This window comes from Mytilus galloprovincialis, chromosome 8 (assembly GCF_965363235.1).
Source record: "Mytilus galloprovincialis chromosome 8, xbMytGall1.hap1.1, whole genome shotgun sequence".
NCBI lineage: Eukaryota > Metazoa > Mollusca > Bivalvia > Mytilida > Mytilidae > Mytilus > Mytilus galloprovincialis.
Window position 1 is genome coordinate 1,196,552 of NC_134845.1, and position 23,370 is coordinate 1,219,921.

The 23,370-nt window shown below is 32.5% G+C and overlaps 2 protein-coding genes and 1 long non-coding RNA gene across 3 annotated transcripts in view; 1 reads left to right on the forward strand and 2 right to left on the reverse strand.

The window, feature by feature from the left end:
- LOC143084841 (MIT domain-containing protein 1-like) overlaps window positions 1-4,482 on the reverse strand; it is a 20,813-nt gene extending 16,331 nt beyond the window's left edge. The window contains exon 1 of the mRNA XM_076260899.1: window positions 4,351-4,482. The gene's annotated coding sequence lies outside the window, so the exon portion shown is untranslated. The remainder of the gene's footprint in view (window positions 1-4,350) is intronic.
- LOC143084847 (uncharacterized) overlaps window positions 1-23,370 on the reverse strand; it is a 167,520-nt gene that overhangs the window by 16,331 nt on the left and 127,819 nt on the right. The window lies entirely within an intron of this gene.
- LOC143084842 (endoplasmic reticulum membrane protein complex subunit 7-like) lies at window positions 4,481-15,921 on the forward strand. Its single transcript, XM_076260900.1, has 4 exons — window positions 4,481-4,750; window positions 7,453-7,711; window positions 15,141-15,221; window positions 15,642-15,921. Exons 1-4 carry the CDS (start codon window positions 4,512-4,514, stop codon window positions 15,768-15,770), a joined length of 708 nt encoding a protein of 235 aa, XP_076117015.1. The 5' UTR covers window positions 4,481-4,511; the 3' UTR covers window positions 15,771-15,921.

Sequence of the window (23,370 nt, forward strand, 5' to 3'; positions counted from 1 at the left end):
ATCAACCTAGCTGTATCAATAATATTAAAAACTGATCATGTCATCATGTTTATTTTTTTTTACATCACATTTTATCAAGTTGTACTAAACATTATTATCATACTTGACTTTTTATACTAATGTATGCAAAGTTTATGTTTGCATTTTGTTTGATTTCTCATGATGAGGGCCTCAGGGAAGATTAGTTATATAGCTAACTGTGTAACCCTCTTAAAATAAAGTATTGTTGTTGTTGTTGTTAGTTTATTAAATACATTATACTTGGGGCTAAAGCTTCCAATGACAGTATAATGAAAAACGGACCAACTTCATCAAGTCCAGTTGCTTTTGGTGTTTCTAGTTTAGAAAGTAATTTCTTAGTTTCGTCTAGTTTAATAAACGGAATCGTAAATCTAACACCACCGGGTATTTTATCTTGAACATAATCATTTAATTTATTTGCCTGATATTGCGTGTTATTTGTAACATATTTATCACCTATCGTTGTAAAGTGAGTGTTGAAATGATTTACTTTCATGACTTTATCTTGCACATTATCATTCTCTTTATTGTCAAAATTCATGGTAGATGGAATTTCATTTTGGGTTTTGGGTTTTAAATCTTTGAGTAAAGCCCAAATTTCTTTAGGTTTTTTGTTATTTTCTATTGCTTGCTTGAAAAAGGACTGTTTAGATTTTTCTATCAATTTAGGTCATTTGTTGCGCCAATAACGAAATTTTTCCCAATCCCTCTTGCTTTGATAATAGTTTCTTTTCTTTTGAGCGTCTTTTATCTTATCTGTAAGCCAATCTGGTTGGCGTATATGTTTAATTCTTTTTACTTTGACAGGAGCGTGCCTGTTAATAACTGACAGAAATAGTTTATACCACATGTCAGTGGCAGATTGAATATCACTTATTTGTTCAATTTGAGCAAAATTTGTCTTATTTAATTCCTCCAAAAACTTGTTTTCATAAAAGTTTTTGAAATATCGATACCTAATTTGTTTATGCTGTAAGCTTGGAACATCTTTTTGGTTTATTTTTCTCGTAATACATACTGGATAGTGATCACTAAGGGCTATTTTTGGGACATTTGTTTCAACTATATTTTCAGGGTGGTTAGTATAAACATGATCAATGATACAGTGATAATGAACGTCATACAATTATGTCTGCTTTAAATGAATGTTAGAATCATACATATCGCTTAATCCAGCTACACATACAGTACATGCAGTACTAATGTCTGTATCATTACTTTTCAAAATGAAACTAAACTTATCTTGTTCATGCAGACATATTATCAAGCGATGGTATCTATGATGAGTTTATTTAATGGCAGGAGTTTGCAGTAGTACAAGTTCTGAATGTTGCAACTTACAATGGTATGATTTTATGTTGGTCGATCCGAGTTGACTTTTAGCTATATACATGATATATATGTCATGCTAGTAGTATAAGTTGACGAAGTTTGTGTTTCCAATGTTACAAGCTAACTTGCTTCCTTCTGTGGGCCCCCTTTTATGAAAAGTTCTAGAATTAAGTTCCGGGTCAACCACTGAATGTTTCTATCCGCTCCTTTGTGTGTTTATCAATATGAATAAACCTATATTTTTAGCAGTCAAAGATCAATTGACATAGATTGTTACCTTTTATTTATTCATTGTATATTTCATGTGTTTTGACTATTCGAGACTAAAGAAACTTTATTCTATTTCAAACAATCTAGGATTTTCAAACCTAGCTGGGGGAAACTTTTTTAAACAATATCTACCAAGTATTAAACAACGAGTGATTGATCAGTGCACACAGGATCAATCATCAAAAATTCATGATTCATCAAAACTAAAATTTTACCAACAATTTCATAATCCAAATCAGCGTAGTCCTTATATTGATGTTCTAAGTAATAGATTAGAAAGGTCATCTCTGTGTAAAATAAGATTGAGTGCACACAATCTTGCTATTGAAAAAGGGCGATGTTTAGGTTTACCCACCGATGAACGAGTTTGTAATGTATAATGTAAATCAGGTGAGGTAGAAGATGAAAATCACTTTTTACTGAAATGTGAAATTTTTTCCAATTACAGAATTAAACTTTAGAAATATTATATTAAATATATACTTCCTACATGTTGTCATGGTTGTGGTGAAAATCAACTAAATGTTAAGGTTCATCATAACAAACGGACAAATATGGCTGTATTTACATGCCAAAAATTACTCAAGAGTACCATACCTGTCAACTGACCCGTATTCTGCGGGTGTGACCCGAGATTTTCACAATTCTGAGGGATCACCCGGAACACCCGCCGGGTCATTGAAATAACCCGGGAATTCCGAAAATGACCCGATTTCACCCGTATTTCTTAGCCTTGAGATTGATTTCATAAGTAATATTCTTTTGAAATACCGGCAAATTCGTAATTCTTCCATGAACAGGAAGTTCATCTAGCTATGTAAACTGTCAAATTAAGTGACCCATTAAGTGCATGGCTTCACTTGACAGCTTTGGTGTCAAACACACTGTTAATTAACACCAATTAACTTAGCTTTAGGTCGTAAATAAATTGCACCATAATTTTGGTTTACAAACTGAACTAGAGTTACTTCCCCTTATTTGTCACCATTCAAAATTATTCCTTATATTTACGTTTTATGGGGGAAAAAGATTAAATCATGAAAATATAAAATTCAAATACATATTGAAAAATAACTTTTCATTATTTTTATACCTTAATACAATTTTTTTTTTTAAAGTTGAAAATTATTTTTTACATTTATACTTCCTTTAACTGTATTACTATATTTTATCATACTCTAATTTCCTTGTTAATTGAAAAAATATTGTGGTGAAAGGCTACATAGTCAATAGTCTCAAACATTTAAGAATTACATTAAATTCTAGTGTTTAATGATTGCAGTATTTTTTCTCAAAAAGTAAAGCACATAAGACTGAGTTACACAAATTTATGAAAATCTTTAAAAGTGCAATGAAATAACATTTAATAAGATTTAAAATGACGTAACAAAGTGAACATGCATTGATGTTTTGGTATCTTTCATATACATTATAAGAAAATGTACCATAAATACTGAAATTCAGCTCGAAAAAGTTTGTACGCGTTATGACCTGAGATTTGATTCTTCAATGCAGGTCATGACCTGCATTTTCATCGTCACAGGTTGACAGGTATGGAGTACAGACTTACCTGTGGAGTTGAAAAAGTTTTAATGCCTGGCATCCACTAGATATAATAAAGTTAAATGCATTTTGTGTTTCAGAAAGATATAATCTCTTTTGGATTTTGATGGGCATTTTTTTTTCCTTCATGCAAAAGGTGTGAAAATTAACTAAGTTGTGGTACAACTATGAGATGCTCCCTCAGGTAAAAAAACCGGTTTGTATTGTTTTGAATGTCCTTAATTGACATGGACAACAGGTATCATCACAACTATAGGTGAGTTAAAGAGTTTATCTGAGTCAGTGAGTGGACAGTATCAAAGTAATTCAGGTGTTTGTTTATTTTTACACCTTCTGCAGAAAGGAAAAAAAATGCCCATCAAAAACCAAGAAAGATTTTATCTTTCTTAAACCCAAAATGCATATAACTTTTATATATCTAGTGGAAGCTAGGCATAAAAACTTTCCAAACAGCACAGGTAAGTCTGTACACAGAGTAGTTTTTGAGTTGAAAATACGGCCATATTTGTCCATTTGTTATGATGAACCTTAATAGTTGCATTAATAGTAATTTTTTAAAAGTCCTGAAAGTGACTAGTTCTTATATATATAAATGTTTGGTGTATAGAAACGAGATTTTAGCTAATTTAACAACTAGTATGCTGTATTCATTGTTGTAATGCACTGAAATATGGGCCTTTGTCAATTATCATGATTATTGTAATTGTGTTTGTGCCAATAAAATATTTGTATTTATAAAATATTTGTATTTGTACTATTATTTAGTCCAAATAATTATGACATCTTGGAAAGCTATTTTAAATGTTTGCTTTCCTGCCATTAGCTGCGGAACCATAGCTCTTATAGCTAGGTCCTTATGTTATTTTTTGACTATTTACAGATCTATGGTCTGCAAATAGTCAAAAAATAACATAAGGACCTAAGAGCTACGGTTCCGCAGCTATCCTGCCATGTAAGGCGTCAAAGAAAAACAATATAATATTAGCCTTTCAAGATGTCATAATTATTTGGACTAATAATATTAACTTTCTTTGTTGTTGTTTTCCTCAAGCGTTATGCTTGTGAGCTTGTGTAATTTTGAAAAGAAGTATATATTATATTGTGTGTATCTATTACCATATTCCTTTTTCATAAGATGTTATTAAGAAAACATGCATGTTTTACCTGAACTTATCTCAGTAGGCATATTTTTCCAGATTGATTCTAAAATTATAAAAAAATCTTTTAATCTGGTTACCGACTGAAAGATATTTTGTTTGCTCGACTCTCTACGTATTATCTATCTCAGGTAACAGTCTAAAAATCGATTTCCGGTCAAAGTCAAAATGTTGCCTCAAATTACGATGGATGACGTGCTAAAATCTGTTGGTTTTTGTGCAGTTTATGTCCTTTTGATGAGCCTTAGTTGTGTCCTGTGTGACAGTTTAGAGCTGGAAGAAAAAGAATCCATAGACAGATTCAAGTTAGAAGGAAAAATTGATCTGTTTTCAGCTGGCAAAAACAAAGATTGGGTTGTACATGCACGCGTGTTTGTTGATGGCGGGGACTACGTGGGATTATTAAAGTAATTAATGTTATTTCTCTAAAACAGGTGGTAACTGATGAAACCTTGATTGAAACAATATATTAAAAGTTTTTCCTGTTGTTTTGAAAAGAAAAGGGGAAGGTTCTGTTTTCTCATATATCTCTTATTGTTAATATGAGGCATTTATATACATTATATGTAATTAATAGACTGCAAAACAGACATTCGAAAGAACTCTTTTTTTCCAAAAACAATAGTAGAGTGGAACCATCTGGACGAAGAAACTGCATGTCAAAAGGCAGTTGAGGGTTTCACAGCTGCCTTCCAACGGTTGGACTAACCAACCCGCTCTCCTTCCAGTGCGCATACATCCGCGATCGGATCCTACACTGTGAAACATACAGATACAGAGGCAGGCATTACCTGTGATTGGGGACGAAGTCTGTATTAATTTTTTTTTTAATTCAAACATGTAGATACAAGTATGGAAATACCATAACGTTTCCGATATTGGTTCTGTGGTTAGGGATTTAGTTGTGACGTTATTTAAGTTATGACGTCATATTCAATGTAAACAAAGAAATGCTACGTTTTTTCATATCAAACATGTTGTCAAACAATTATTAAAAATGATTTGGTGAACTTTGCATTCCTTCCTAAATTCATGATATTTGTTGATATGTTGATAAATTATACATTTTATTCAAAGTCTCATGCAAACTAGACCGAAAAAGGAAGTAGATCTGAAAAAAAGTTAACAACTTGAGTTCATTAGTAGAATATATAAAATTTAAAAAACAGTAAAATTAAAGGACCTGAATTTCGATTAACATTATCTGGAAATTTCGGCTCTGTCAAATTTTACCGATTTTAAAATTTTATATTCACCGGAAGTGACATTTCTTTGGTAATTGTGGGAAAACATTTTGAGACAAAATAAATATTTGCCCACCTCAAATGGAATTGTAGCTTATTTTATATTTTCTTTTGGATATTTTTTGAAATTTTTTACATCAATAAGCACAAAAATTGTAGGGCTTTGTAACTACTGTACGTAAAAATTTCTACATTGTTCTAACTGGCAATGAAAATTTCATGTCAAAATTAGGTGTCAAAGTTCCCCCCAAAATTTGCTCTCAAACTCCAGACGTATAAAATGGCTTCAGCGTTATGACATCGTAGGAAGGTGTCCCAGAAAAAAAATTAAAATAGCCTTGCTAGAGCAGCTAGACATCACAATTATTTGGACTACAAATGTATGTCTGAGGATTTCGTGTAGAACGAGTGAAGAGTATGAAAAATAATATTATTAGATAATAATACCTAATAAACATCGCAAATTAAATGCACACTGATGGTAAATGAAACTGTCGAGTCCCTGTAAAAGAATAACATGATACAAATTAATACTATTATAAATCTTATAAAATGTAAATACAATTTGAAAAATTCAATTTTACTGAATTTGAAAAATACCCATATGAGATTTAAAAACAATCTTTTAGTAAAATGTGAAACAGAAACTGAAATTTAAGTTTCAAGTTTAAAGTAGAAAGAACATTCCATTTGGAAAGCACTGAAAGTAGAGATATCCTTTAAATCATGAACGGTTTACAACATGTACAACATGTACAATAGAAAAACTTGAAGTATTCGACATAAAAAAAATAAACTTTACGAATGAATGAAACGCGGCCAATTGATTTAAAAATACAATTTAAAACACTTACCTTGTATTAGACCTTTTTCCTGTTGAATTTGTTTGGATTTTTTTGGCCTCTGTGAATACAGGAATACAGTCATGACAGTTAAACTTTTATACCTTTTTTTTATTTCCAGTTCTTTTCTCTTACTACAAATTATTTAATAAGTGTTTAAAGACATGAAAGAGAGAACCCAATAAGTTTGTTACTCTTTTTTTGTGTTTTTGCACAAAATTATTTTTGATTTTTTGCACTCATAATTTGTTATATTTTATAAGTGTCTGTTTGTGATGCGCTGACATATAGTCAGGGTTCTCATTAAGGATTCATTTTTGTCCATGGTGACTTTTGGTGAGTCCCAACAGTAAGAAAATATAATTATATTTTATTGCAATATGATTTATCATTTTAAGGCTCCATATATATGACCTAAAAGAGTAATGAAATGACATTAAATTCAGATTTCTTTTATTCTAATGCTATTAAATGATATGTGTGTTCAGTTTATACAAAATATTTCAATTTTGATGCATCTTTGGACTCACCAGTTTTGAAAATGGTGAGTCAAGACAGATTTTCATGAGTCCTGGACTCATGGACTCGCCTTAATGAGAACCCTGATGGTCATCAAGGTGCTGATGGATCGTCTTACGATGTAGATGTAGAAATAATCTCTTGACCTTTCTCATGTTTCTTATTCAATGTCCTTCCTACATAATTTGCTCAATCCTATAATCTGTTCTTTTCTTAAATGTAATATATATTTGTTTTACAGAAGCGATGGATCTTTTGTTATAAGTGCATGAAGTGGTTTACCCTATCTATATATATATATTTGTTTTACAGAAGCGATGGATCTTTTGTTATAAGTGGTTTACCCTATCTATATATATATATTTGTTTTACAGAAGCGATGGATCTTTTGTTATAAGTGGTTTACCCTATCTATATATATATATTTGTTTTACAGAAGCGATGGATCTTTTGTTATAAGTGATTTACCCTATCTATATATATATATATATATTTGTTTTACAGAAGCGATGGATCTTTTGTTATAAGTGGTTTACCCTCAGGATCTTATGTGGTAGAAGTCTCTCATCCAGCATTTATATTTGATGCAGTCAGAGTAGATATAACATCGAAAGGCAAGATACGAGCAAGAAAAGTTAATTATTTACAGCCAAACCAAGTCAAATCACAGACATATCCATTGTTTATACAGGAAAGACAGACAACTAAATATTTCCAAGAAAGAGAACAATGGAAAGTAACAGACTTCTTATTTAATCCAATGGTAAGACTAAATGTTGTAGAAAGTAACAGACTTCTTATTTAATCCAATGGTAAGACTAAATGTTGTAGAAAGCAAAAAAAAACAAAAAACAAACTCAAAGGAAAATCCTAAACAAATTCCTTTATCACGATTATCAAATGGGAAAATTAAAGTGCAAACACTTAAAAAAAATTTATTCCTGACTTAGTGCAGGTATTTCCTGATGTAGATAATGGTGGATTAAACCTAGTTTAATAACTTACTTATTTAAGCATAACCTCTCACTTGTATGACAGTTGCATAATTTCCAATATATTGACAACAATTAAATGAGAGTCAACATCTTCCTAGGTTTATAGCTTTAATAATAAGGATGACTGATACAGTACCTGAAATGAATACACAGTATATTAGTAAATGATTAGTTATCTCCTCCCCCGGGGACAAGTTTTTTTTGTATATGAAAAAAAAAACTTAAACAATTACAGTCAAGTCTATTAGAAAATAGATCTTCAGGAATGTTCTGTTAAAGTCATCTGGAAGCGAACAAGATTAAACATGTGGTGTCCTTTCACAATTTTAAACGTATGGTGTCCTTTTACAATTTTAAACATATGGTGTCCTTTCACAATTTTTAATGTACATGTATGGTGTCCTTTCACAATTTTAAACGTATGGTGTCCTTTCACAATTTTAAATGTATGGTGTCCTTTCACAATTTTAAACTCAAAGTCTCTAGATTCACTTATCAATGTCTTTGCATATATATTTCATTAATCAGTTCCTGATTCATCAATGTTATGTTCTGTTGTGTTGCGGTGGCTCGGTCTTCGTGGTGTCAATAGTTCCTTTTCTCCAGCTTTATTATGTGGCTGAAGACGGGATAGAGCACGTGGTATTCTAGACGTTGAAGGTACATCTGGTTCAGGTATTGGTAGAATGACTGGTCCAAATCTATTTGTGAAGGCTGTTGAATTGTCTGAGTCTGCGTCGACTGTTTTTGAGTGGGGACTATAATTGGTGTCTCATTCAATGCAGCTGGTTGACTTAAGATTCTTGTTGGTGATAAAGACACTGGAATCTTGGGCACTTGTGGCTGTGTCGTCTTGGGTGTAGATGGAGAGCTCAAGATTACTTCTTGATGTTGAACTGCAGTATGTGCCATCAAAGTACCTTGTGTTTGGTTGGTTTGAAAAGGAGTGAACTTTCGAAGGTGTTGGCGGTTGCGGATAGTTACTCGGCCTGTGCCATCTACACGTATAACATACTGGTGGTATTGGCGTACTTCAACAACTGTTCCTGTACGTTCCCATCTCCTGGGATGGTTGCCTACGAAGTTTTGTATGTATACATGATCTCCAACCTGTAGTGTTGGCAGGTGATGAGTGTGTTCATTCCACCGTTCATGTTCCCTTTATTGACGTTTGGCAAGAGCCATCTCTCGATGAGACATTAACTCAGTCCATGTTTCATGTGGAGAATATCTACCCATCAGTATGGGAATGGCATCACGAATGGGTCGTCCAAACAGAATCAATGCTGGTGATGCTTTTGTCTCTGGGTCAATAGAATTTCTGTACATTAGTAAGGCTCTCTGGAATTTGTCAACATCCAGAGATCCAACTGCAGTAATGTTGTCCACCAGCATGCGTTTTACTGTTTTTAACGCTATCTCAGCCCTGCAGTTAGCGTGTGGGTTTGCAACTGATGAAAGTCTATGACGAACTCCCCAGGCCTTTAAAAACTCTTGAGTCTTCCCTGCTGACAGTACTTCTGCATCAAAAAGAATCCAATTCCGTCAACAGACCAGTCGGTAGCTAGGCATGTCATACGAGCAGGGTCAAAAAGACGAACACATTCCTTCATCTCATGAATAATGATCTCTTTTGACTTGTGAAATACTTCATCTAATTCATTTGTCCAGCAGAATGTGGTGGATGGTTTCAATAGAGCACGAAAAGGTTTCATTTGTCTTGCCATTGCAAATGCATATGCTCCTTGGTTTATTAGCCCAAACCAAGCTCTTGCACCAGTAATGTCAGTTGGTGTTGGGAAGTTGCTAATTGCATTTAGGAACTAAGTACTTGGTCGTATGTTTGTTGGGGTGATTGTAAGTCCTGCAAAATTGACAGTGTCTTGAGCAAATTGAAACTTCTTTGGGTTTAATGTAATGCCGTTACGAGCACACAGGTCGAGCCATTCACATGCCTGAAAAAATTCTGCTTCAATGGAGTTCGCCCACATACATGTGTCATCCACACATTTAACCTTGTCGTTGAAGTATGATATTATAGCATCAAATCGTTGATTGTAAGTGTCACCGCTGGCCATAAATCCCTGTGGAGCAACCTTGTACCTGTAGCGCCCCCATGGTGTGATGAATGTTGTGAAATGGCGATCTTCTTCACGAATAGGCACTGAGTGGTACCCATTCCAAGCGTCTGTCACTGTTTTTTCATACCTTGAGGGACGCGGTCAGCTAGATTAAAAGGACTTGGGACATGATGTGATTGCCGAACAGAATGTTGATTTTGTGGTTGTAGGTCTACTGTCCGCCTTGGAGTGCCATCAGCCTTGCTGGTTACAACCATTCTTGAGCACCAAGTTGTAGGTGTGTTTTGACTTACTCGTTCCAGTACACCAATGCGAACATCCCTCTCAAGATCAGCATAAACTTTATCCTGCCAATGGATAGGAACAAGTGCTGGTTTGTGGACGGCTACCGGTGTGGCATTAGGATCAACATGGAGTTGAAGAGGCTCACAATTCATAAGTGGTAGAGGTTGATGTTCACATACATTAAATGTTGTAGCACCATAGTAATCAAGAAGCCACTCTTTTAGTGACTCTACGTGTTCCTCTGTGGCCTTCAGACCGGATGGTAAAGATGTGGGAACAGGTGGTGGTGAAGGTCGACGTCTAGGACAAGAGCAGGTTACATCTTCAGAGTTGTCCATAGATGCATCAATGTTTGGGGATGTGACTGTTGATACATTAGGAAAGTTAGTGTGAATAATTCCCAGAGATATGAGTGCTTCTCTGCAAATGAAAGCTTTTTCCATGGTATCAGAGACATAACACAATAAACGTGTTGACATGGCACTGCTAGTAGTGTCTTTTGTTGCAACACTTACTGCGACTGCTCCAATTACACCGAGGTCTTCCTTTATAGCTCCATGCATCACAAGTTTTACTGGAAGGAGATCCTTTTCTGTTATTCCAAGACTGTTTGCAGATTGTAAAGGTATGATTGAACTCTGGCATCCTGTATCAGCCACCATGGATATAGTGATTGTCTTAAGCTGAGAGGTGTCTTGAATGGGATGTCCAAACGATGAATGGTCCTCAGGTAGGGGTGTCATGTTCACCAGGAGCATTGGATGTGGTTTTGAGGGTCTAGCCACCCAGTGTCCATCAAATATGTGATGTTCAAGACGTGATACTTGGTTTGTCTGTTCAGATGTAGTGCACAGCTGCTCATAGATATAACCAACTTGTTCTTGTTCTTGTTCTTGGTCTTTGGTTGATTTCCCTTGATTGGGCGGGTTCCTGTGGCCCTTACCTTGAGTGCAGATTCTAGAAGATGCATCACGGTGGCCCCATACGCCACAGGTAGTGCACTTGCTGCATGATTTGGTGTAATGACCTTTGATTGTACATTAAGAACATGTGAATGTCCAAGCTTCGCAGTATCTAGACCTGGCCTTGCGATCAATCCTCTGTCCATTAGCAGGACCACCACAAGCCCAACATTTGGCTCCAGCTACTTGTGGTCGCTTCTGAGTATTACATGTGGCACTCATAGCACTAGCTGAATCTCCTACTGCACTCCTTGTGACTTTACCCTGCTCTTTCTGAGCAATAAATGATACAGTCTCTTCTAATGTTCTATCTGTCTTGGAGTCACCTAGCAGGTCAGACATAATTTCTGGGTCTGCAATACCTTTTGTCTTTTATTATCTCATCACTATAGTCAAATATATGGTTGCAACCTAATTCTTTACACGTTGCTTTATACTGGCACAGTGATGCTTGGCCTCTGAGACTGGCCAAAAAAGTTCTGATATTTGAACCAGGTGATTGAGTCATCCTGTTCAATTTTATGCGTTGGACAAGTGTGCTTTCTTCTTTGACAGCCAGCCTTTTGATTGCCTTTAAAAGATCTGTCTCTAGCATACTAGCAACATCACTTTGAAGGTCACGCATAATATCTGTACGCAGATTAGTGTCACAGCAGTAGAAAAGGGCTGTAGGCAAGACATTGTCTGTGATCGCCATCCCTGTTTTATACATCTTCCACTGTCTGGTGAATGCAGACCATTGATCTGGATCACATCCTGTGGCTATAGAAGGTGGGTCTAATTTTAACTTGTGCGTTGACGGTTGAGCCAGAGGTGGGTGGACGGTTCTGTCATGAATCTGTAGAGCAGTGGTTAGAGCAGCAGCAAATGCTTCATCCAGGTCCTGAGATTTCCAATTACAGCCGTCTATAGGGCACTGTAGAACTGGCATTGTAAATTCACTGTGGTTAAGCTGTTAGTTGAGTATCAGTCATAAATGAGAGTCAACATCTTCCTAGGTTTATAGCTTTAATAATAAGGATGACTGATACAGTACCTGAAATGAATACACAGTATATAAGTAAATGATTAGTTAACAATGTTTGAACAAATCAAACAGACATAATACATTTTGTATGTAAAAATCCAAACATTGGGAGTACAGCTGTCTATCAGCAGTCAACATTATTGTACCCCATGCAACGAAGTTGCGGAGGGTATAATGTTTTTGACCTGTCCGTCAGTCGTAACGTCTGTCAGTCAGTCTGTCCGTCAGTCCTGTTTCTCATGTTTCTTGTCATCATGGTCATCGTAACTCCTCACAAATCACTCAACAAATTTCACGTAACCTTTTTAGATGAAAAGGACATATTATGTAGTTGTGCATATCGACAGGAAATTACGATTAATTTTTTTTTCTAGGAGTTACGCCCCTCTCAACTTATTTGCTTCATTGTACTTTGCAACAGTTTGTCATCACAACTCCTCTGAAACCACACAACAGAATTTCATGAAACCTTTTTAGATAATTAGGGCATACTATCTAGATGTGCATATTGACAGGAAGTTACGATTCAATTTTTTTTCTAGGAGTTACGCCCCTTTGAACTTATTTAATTTAATGTACTACTGCAACAGTTTGTCATCGCAACTCCTCTGAAACCACACAACAGAATTTCATGAAACCTTTTAAGATAATAAGGACATACTATGTAGATGTGCATATCGACAGGAAATTAAGCTCAATTTTTTTTCTAGGAGTTACAGTCTTTGAACTTATTTGCTTTAAAGTACAAATGTACTACTTCAACAGTTTGTCATCTCAAATCCTCTGAAACCACACAACAGAATTTCATGATATTTTGTAGATAATAAGGATATACTATATATATAGATGTAAATGCGCATATTGACAGGAAATTATTATTCAATATTTTTTTATACAATTTCTTTTCTTAAACTTATTTAATTTCTCCAATGACAATGTGGGGACGTGGGGTATATGAGTGTGCTCACTAAGGTTCTTTAATTTTATAATCTTGATAACTATAAAACAAACTAATATGTCAACAAAGAAACACCAAATGGCATACATGATGGTGGCATATAGACAAAGCAAATAAACAAAATCGAAAGACAAGAATACAAAAAATTACTATAGCACAATAATAGAATGTTGGTATCATGCCCCGCCAATAGAATATTACCAAAAATAGACTAAACTGTGAAGGAAAATAATTTACCAATACAAATCAAAGAACATTAACTCTAAAACACATAATTAGGATAATCTATACTACCTGACTACAAGACCATTGTGTAATATTTGTGAAGTTGATACGGAATATTTATCAACAAGGTATTGGAATCTTCTGAGGAACTTTTTTAGATAAAGGACGAGACGTTCTTTGACATACCCCTGGTTCCTAAACTTTTGTTCAGATGTTTTGTAAATGAGAGAGTATTAACCTTTTTAGGCATACTTCAGTGAATTGACTGAAAAATAGTTCACAAAATAAATAAATATTCAGTCATGCATCATTGATTATGGAAGATACAATCCTTTGTAAATAAAAAAAAAAAAATGGACATTGATCTATTAATGTCTGAATAACATTCCTAATCAGTTAATATGGAGAGAAGTTTTTTTTACCTTTGTACACAAAATAAGTATGAAATAATTATACATACATCAGAGAATATGGGAAGAAACAATTTTTACTGATTATGGTATAATTGTTTCTATTTTTAGGAACCTTTGTAAGTTTGAACTATTATTAGATTTGTTCTATTTTTAGGTATTAACAACAGTATTGCCTCTATAGTGCCTAACAAGAATTTGTGAGGGAATTTGATGTTTGCTATACCACTGTTTATTTCAACGCACTTTATGACATTACTTCTGTACTAATCGAAATGAAAGTTTTTGCAGTATTTTGAGAAATGATTTTACTTTGTAGTAACGTATTGTTTTGGAAACATTTTATGTTTTAAAAGGACAAATTTTCTGTATAAAGTCAATAATTGTGTGGACTTTTGAAGCCCAAACTTTGTATGGCCTTAAATATACATAAATGAAAGATCCAAAAACTGTACTAATACAGAACGACATGTTTATGAAATTTTAGCAAAACTTTTGGTTGACAAATTTTTATTAGTTATATTGCAAAAAATAAATTTTGAATATCTTACAATTTCTCCCTACCCAGTTTACCCCTATTACTTATTATAATGTGGACCGGTCATTGTTATTGAATATTACGCAATTTGATTGGATTAAGTTATTATTTGTTTACCTTCAAACTGTTCATGCTTTTCATACATGACTATTGATTAAAACAGAACGTGCATGAATGTGACGGTAACTAAAATGACCCTCAAACTGGACACTGGATGACTCCATGTTATGTTTTATCAATGAAAGTATAGGTATGAAAGGTAAGAATCGCCAATTCTCCTATTTTCACAAAATTTGCCAAATAGATTATTTTTTAATAGTCAATTGCGGAGAAAAACAGAAAAAGTTTGCAAATAAGACGTTTTATTCCAATCAACAAGTTATTTTTCGGAGAGATATTCCGAAATACACTTTACACACGGCTACGCCAGGTTAAATTATTATTTATCTTACAAAAAAACAACATTTTTCAGTCCTCATAGGAACATGCTAATTACAATTAATCCCAAACTAAGGAGGTCATTAAATAAAGTCAAAATATGTCCGATCTACCTATTTTTGGAGGAAAAAAGTCAATACGATCGTATTAAGGTCAATTTCGTCTAACTCACAAAATCTTGTTAGGCACTATAGTACTGATTATGGTATAATTGTTTCTATTTTTAGGTACCTTTGTAAGTTTGGACTATTATTAGATTTGTTCTATTTTTAGGTATTAACGATGGTATTACCTCTATTACTGATTATGGTATTACCCAAGTTAATGAATGCAGCAGATCCTGAGGCTCAACAGGTATGTTTAAAACGAAATACAAGGGATGAAGACAAATAAAAAGTGAAAAAATGAACAGATGATAATGCAAGATGTAAAATCCCTTATAAAATAGCAAAAACAAAAGTCAAATACACCAAACGAATAGAAAACTACTCATCTCCTGACTTGGTACAAGTATGTCTTGATGTAAAAAATGGTGGATTAAATCTTGTTTTATAGCTAGAACTGGTACGTAACCTTCGACGTAACGATAGTTTGTTTTATAAAAATTGATGCACATTCATTAATATTGGTCAATTTACAGTCTCAAAAAATATCCAATAATTAGACTGGTTAAGATGAGTAAGATATGAATCAATTTAGAAGAAATAAGCAATAAGCTTGCATCAGAACCAACATTTGAATATTGTTGATGATTATTGTTATATGTAATTTTAGGAAATGCAGAACCAGATGAAAGCATTAAATGATAAATCTAATTTACCTGACTTATCAGAAATGTTTGCCGGACTTTTTGGCGGAGGTTCAAAGAAACAAGCAAAGGCTAAGGCAGTAAAGAGGAGATAAGTCCTGTACCATGTGATCTTGACACAACTTTACAGAGGAATCCACATAAACACACTATGGACCTGTTAAACCGTCAGTCATTATCTTGCCACAACTGTGAGTGGCATTGACAATCTTTTAAAAGTTTTATCTGGACTGTTAATGGCAGTTATTCATGATCTGTTAACCTACGGGTCTGCTTTTTAAAAACAAAACGGTTAAGAACTGCAATTTTGTGTGTTGATTTACACAACACAGTTCTTAACAGCCCTCAGAATGATCACTGTATGTAAATCTTACTAACTAACAGTCATTGACAATCAAGGTTTAAGTTGTAAAAGACAGTCGCTATCATTCGTATGAACAGTCACACTTAGTCAGAAAATGACTGTACAACTAAAACTTTTAGTTATTGTTTGGTCCATAGTGAAAGTATTTGACATTCCTCAAGGTTCAGCAATGATAGTCATTTTTTAATTGTTTTAAATATTGCTCATGTAAATAAAGGTATAGTGTAAATATGATGTTTTAAATTCCCTCAGAATGGACTAAAGTAGATTATAATGTATTGACTGTATTTGTTTAAATACCTTGATAACTTTGTGCAAACAATTGGACAATGTAATTAATGTACTTTGAAGATTTTTTTATCATAATGATGTATATATCTACAATGATGTTTTTTTCCTGATTTATCTTCATTTTTTGTTGGACAATATGCATATATTACACATTTTCTTTCTTTTTACATAAAAATGTCTCAATTGTATGTACCTGGTACAAAAATAAAATTTTCAGTTCAAATAATGTAAAATAACAATGCTATGTTTTAATTTTTGTTTTGATAAACATGATAAATTTAATATATCAATGATTTCAAACACAAACAATTCCAAATTATTTGTTGTTGCTTGTAGACAATAGATTCGCTGTAAGCATGATTAGATTGTTTTTTGTAAAATTCAGGTGCATACATGTTGATAATACTTCATAGATCATGTAGATGTTAAATTGTCTATTTATGTTAATAAGGAAAAGTTCTTTTATGTCTTAAAAATGCATTTCATGGCGAGGTACAGAAAATATACTGAAACAGTAGACTATGAATATAGGTGAACTAGGGACAAGAGAACTCTTAATCTTAAATACTACAAACTTCCTCTGTACTATGGAAGATAATGATATAACTGGACTAGAAATACACACGACCTGTAATTAACTGCCTTTACAGCGCTTTCGCGCTTTGATTTGTAGATTTTGCCTGGTCTTGGCTGTTGTCTCTCTATTATATTTATAATTTATATACACCTGTTTTAAAACATTCAGTATGTGGGGAAAACAAATACAAAAATCTTTCTGTATGGCAAGCATATTTTTCAGGTAAACGGACAGAAAGTCACAGGACTGATAAAGTTTACAAATTTGATAGGACAAAAAGTCACAGGACAGAACATCCTTTCTCAATTGTACACATGATTTGTTGACAATTGTTTGAATATACTAGAAAAGTTGAAATATTTTTGTAAAAAATATTTAAAGCAAAATTTAATCATGAAAAAAATATATTTCTTGGCAGAATGAAGCCATTTTACTATCTAGTCACTTTTACATTTTGTTTTGATAACAATTAGTTGATCATTATTGATATTTTTGAATAAATTCTAATTACAAAGTTGATTCACATATATATAAATATAGTTCAAGGAAAACAAAATTTACTTATTGAAATAAGTGTTTTCATGGTCAAAGAAAAATAATCTCAAAATTGTTTTTGTTTGTAGCTTTTTGTCCTGCATTTTTTTTAATGTAAATCTGGTCTAAATTTTGAGTATTTAATGATTTTTATTAAAGATATTGTATTACAGAATACAGGTAAGTTGGCACAAAATGGAATTAGTTACCTAAATTTTGTCTCAGAATTTGGTTTAAAAATTCTATAATTCAACTTGAAAATATATAATTATAAAAATATATTTACTGAACCCAATTCATGACCATGTAAATGTGCTATTATAATAGGTAATAATCAGGATGTTAACACTGAAATGGTAATTATCAGGACTTCTTTTATATATACATGTTATATGTAATAAACAGAGATAAAGACACAACACTAACAGTTTATTGCCTTGAGGGTTGACTATTACAATGGCATTAGTATAAAAGAAGATTGTATAATGATGTTCACAAGTTTCAAATGTCCTATCAAATTGTGGATATATTAATAATTTAATTTAATTAAAAATTATGAAAAATATGAAACACCAGGATGTAATTTTATTTTAGTATTTTGAATATATATATTTATAAAAAATATAGGTTTTAAAAGTAGTATTATTTTGATATATCAACATGAAAATGGGTAAATACTTGTATAAAATAAAGAAAATGTGTAGTCTGGGGTAAACAAACTGCAAAGCATTATTTAAAACACAAGCTGAAAAAGTAAAAAGTATACTGGGTAACATTTAGAGATGTCAAATTAATCTCAAGGTTTAGTATACTACTGAATATTTATCAGGTTTCTCAAAATTTTAACGGCTTATTCAGTTTATTCATTCATGACACAAAACTCTTTCATATATCATGTATATATATGCACTTTACAAAAGAAAAGTCTATGGGGTATACGTAGCAACAGTGCATTTCATTTTTTTTTTTTTTTTTCATCTTTTAATCGAATCTTTGTTACAGTAATTTATTTACTATTAAAATGACCAAAAGAAATTACTAGTTGTGTTTTAAAGAGTAATAAATATGTCTGACTTTAAAAATTGATCAAAACAAGTATAGGAAGTACACCACTAATTAATGGCCCCATTGCTTTCTATGTTAAATTCCTCAATTTCGAGTGGTCACAGCTCTTTTATCTTAAGTTCAAATAAAGTGACAATCATTGCATGTCAAAGCAACACCTTCTGGTGTCCTGTACTGAAAAAATCAACATACCTTACATTGCATATAAGAAAGAACTGGTTCCCGGAACTTCGGATGTACCAAAACAGGTACTTCCGATCTGACAAAAAGGCAAAATGTACCCTCCTTTTTAAATTGCATGCCATTTTTTTATTATTCAAATTTATCAGTCAAAAATTGTTCTACAATGATCACCAGTCATGCAGCTTTCATTTGATACCAAAATTAATAAAATACTCTAAATATTTTGAAAGTTATGTCCATGCGTAGGAACTATTTTGTGTTAAATATGTACTACTTTCTGGTATGTGCTTTCTGGCCGGGCCCGAATTAGTGGTGTTACACCTATAGTGCTAAAGCCTCTATTAGACAGCAACCCTTCAATGAAGTATACACATAAGAAAACATTAAATGTAGAAAGAGAAAACATTTCTTTTTAGAAATAAACCTAAAAAAAAAGTTATATTCTTCTTCTCAAAAGGGACTTATAAATTAAATTGTATAAGTCATCAATTCATTTCTTTACATCATTGAACTTTGTTGTCAATCAAATTAGGATTGCCCTAGTTTTTCATGTATGTAGATACATACAAGTTAGTAAATACAATATTAGATGAGTTTCAGTACTTACTTCTTAATGTATATTATTCTTTTTGTAGATAAGATTTTACATTGGTTTGAGCATGATTTCCAGCCAGATTATGAAGCAGCACATATTATGCATATTTAGGAAATATATAGTGTCACTAAGATACTCTCATACAGTAACTCATTTGTACCTGTAGCTGTAAATTGTAAAACGGTGGATTCATTCATTACTTTGTGTTACTTATTGCGTTCGGAAATAACGTTGATAGGACTAACAGGTCTGCATTATGCCATGATGTTGATGGGATGTTCTGATTGGACAAAAAGGAAATTGTGATTGATTTTATAGCAAACTTACAATTCATAAGAAATACTACTTTTCTTGATGACAGTGCATACCTTTGATAATTATTCATTTGAAACAAGTTAATAACAATTTGGAATAAAGAGAATTCATAGTTTTATTGGAATATTGGTAGTGCATTATATCTTAATTCCATGATTATCTTGGATAGTTATTCTGATTCATTTAGAATAGAAAATTGGAATAATGGAAATTCATAGTTTCAGTGAATATCAATCATTGTCAATACTAATGTGCATCATCATGATCATATCTGAATTCACTTTGGATAATAATTCATTTAAAATAAGAATTTGAATATAATAAGAATGTATATGCTGGCATTGCTATTGTTGGCTACATGTACCACCAGGGAGTGTTAAACCTCCTTGACTTTCCATGAGGGTCTGTCACGGTCCGTCAGTATTGGTTAGCGTCATATGCATGATCATGGAAGTTTTTACCAACCTAGACAAGCTTTACATCCATGGCATGGTTGTTGGTTAGAGTCAAATGACAGCTTGCTCTACTTTTAATAGTCTGAATGTATCTACATGTATTTTGATAATCTTATAAATTACTGTTCATTCTGGAACTGGCATTTTATACTAGAAGTCGAAGATATTAAACAGTACATGTACTTCAAAGTATCATTTTATTGTCTACCCTTAAACGAAAGTCATGAAAGTTTTTTGTATGCAAGAAATAGGTATTATAATCTGGGCATGATGATGTATGCTATTTTTATACAGTTTACATTTTAAAAGCTAAAAAAGCTTGATGTTTCTTACATGTATCTTGTATTCAGATACTAGTAGCTAATACATGTATGTTATGATGTTTCAGTCTGTCATTATACATTGTTATATGTCCATTGCACCTGACCTCATGTTCATGGTTCAATGACAGCATGCAAAAAAAATGCTGTTATTTAATCATGCTTACAGGTTTAGATATATGTGATTTATTTCTGAGACAAGAACTTGCAGTAATCCGATGTTCAGTACTTTATTACTTTGATGATATTATATGGGTCCCAGCAAAGGAGAATGTTACTGTTCAAAATGGTAAAATTTCTAGTGAGTGTAGTGAGTCAAAAATTTGTGTAAAATTTCATAAAAATGTGCACCCAAATCAGTTCTGCTAGTATTACAAAAGTATAAAATAAATGGAGAAAAATACATTTTTTTATTAAGACAAATCAGAGAGAAAAAAACCGGTGTGTAGAAATACCGCAAAGGACTTCTTTGTGCACTATGAAGAAAGTTTTTGCACGAAAGACACTAAAACGATGTTTGAAGATCACAAAGAACATGGATATAAGAGGATATGGGTTAATACCTCATATCTATAAAGTTAGGTATCAATAGATAATATTGTAATTTTGAAGTTAAATGACGTTTTACTCAACGCGTGCCACTCCGCACGTGACCCGAATCATCATGTTCAATCAACCTATTCCAATAAACAATTGTCTTTCGATTGTTACTTATTGATTAATTAATGGTTGTTGTTGAATAACCCTAACGGTTTAGCGTGGTATAATTTCAAGTTTATATTAAAGAAAAATAAAAAAAAATGAATTTTGTGTTTACTTTGCCTTTGTTGTATTGTTTGTATGTTTAACCCTATATGTATTTAACCTGACAACATTTTAAAGATAAACATGTTTTGGTACTGCCTCTTATCAACAGAAATGAAACTTAGATCAGACTAAAACCTCATTAAAACTGAATATATTTGTTTTTGTAGAAAAGGAGTTAAGTATCCCATAAAACATAATATATCTTTATATAGAGACCTAGGCAGCAAAGATATTCAATAGAATCTTTTTGCATTTGCCTGTGTTCTATCCTTTTAAAAACCTTGCTGTGAGGTATGGTTCCTGACGTCAGAACAATGAATGAAGTATTGGCTAATGGACGTTAAGCAACGAAATATCAATCCTCACCTTTCCGTGAAGTGTTCACAATTATTTGTCTTTTTAAAATTAAAAGGATAAAAAATTCCCAAACTGAAAAGAATTGAAAATACGCTATTATCTTAGAAGTAAAAAATATAACAGACAGAATAAAAACGGCAGAAACAAACAAACGAAAAAAAAAACAAGAGAACAATTTGAAATACCATATACATGTAAATTAGTATACAAGCGGCTTATACACGGGTCAAGGTTGAGCGAACATGATTTTCTATCAATTACACTAGAGGTGACAATCAACTATTTGAGGCACATGTCGAGAAAACATTAGATGACTTAAATAACTTTCTAATTAAAAAAGATATAATTATAGAATTTAAAATTATGAATTTTTACAAAGTATAATTCTATATGCCATGTCCTTTGTGAAAGTTGTATCATTCATCAGGTCCTTAGTGCATATTTTTGTTCTTAGTGCACTAAGGAGGTCCTTTGCGGTATTTCTACGGACCTAAAAAAATGAAGTCCGTGTGATCAATGCGTCTAGCTCCCGTAATATTTAGATTTATTCAAAATTCATGTTCATGTTATTGAAATTCAAGTTACTCTTAAATATTATACCGCATGAACACTATACTGATGGGTTCGATGTCATAAAACCACAGTTCCGGTCCTGAACATGCATGTATAATTTGCCACTGGACAGTAAGCAACCAACAATTAATCACAATTCACAACTTATAGTATATATTGTTGTGATATATAAATTGTACGAATAGTGATACAATTTGCCAAATAAATAGAATACAAATACCAACCACTTCATATAACTGACACAATTTAAAGGCTCTCCTTTGCCATGCAGCCCTCAAATATTTAGCATTATCTTTTGGTATAGGGTTTAGAAATATTTAATGTTGTATAAAGATCTTTAAACTACACATACTAAGCTATAATATATTCAGAATCATTATGTTATTGAATATAAAACATACATAGTATATATATTGAAACTGACGGTCAAACATCAACAGCTTAAATACTAATAGTTTACGTATACACAAATTCATCAATTCTTTAACTTTTAGCCGTACGGTACCTTTGTATTGTATATTGTAAAATAGTCATTTATTTCTTGCGTTATGGATCATTGATTTTGTAACCTGTTGACCCGGTTGATTACTAGCACGTGCCATTGAACTCAAGCATTTTAACTAAAACGGAGGTTTTTTTAATTTACGCCATATATACTAGGGGCGGATCCAGATTAATTTTAGAGATGAATATATGCAAGTACTAGTGAGTTTTCTTTAGGGGACGGGAGCTCAGATCATCATTTCTATATTTCTATATATTTTACTTATTTTACCATTTATCTTTATACTGAATATTTGCCTGCCTTAAATGCATCAAATATTTGCCACTGGATGTTAAACAACGAAACAATCAATTAATATGTTCCTTATATTACATCAACTATCTATTATTTTCATCTTTATAAATGGTGACCTTTTCTTATCCTCATACATGTACATGGTAATTAAGAAAATACACAAATTTAAGAACTGTATGCTTCGGCTTTTAGAGAAATGTATAAGTCCGAGATTCTGCTCCAAAGTAGATCTTGTGAAAAAAATAGCATTTGATTGATGTCAAATAATTTTCCTGGACCGGAGGAAATAAGAGGGGAAGGAAATAGGTCATTCCGTTTAAAAAAAACAAATATTGTACATGTATGGTACTAAAAAAAATAGCCAGTTTAATTTGTTGCTGATTAAATTCACAAAAAGACGTTTTCGAAGAAACATAAGAAAAAAACATCCACAAATAATGTTTTTGTGAGTACTAAATTT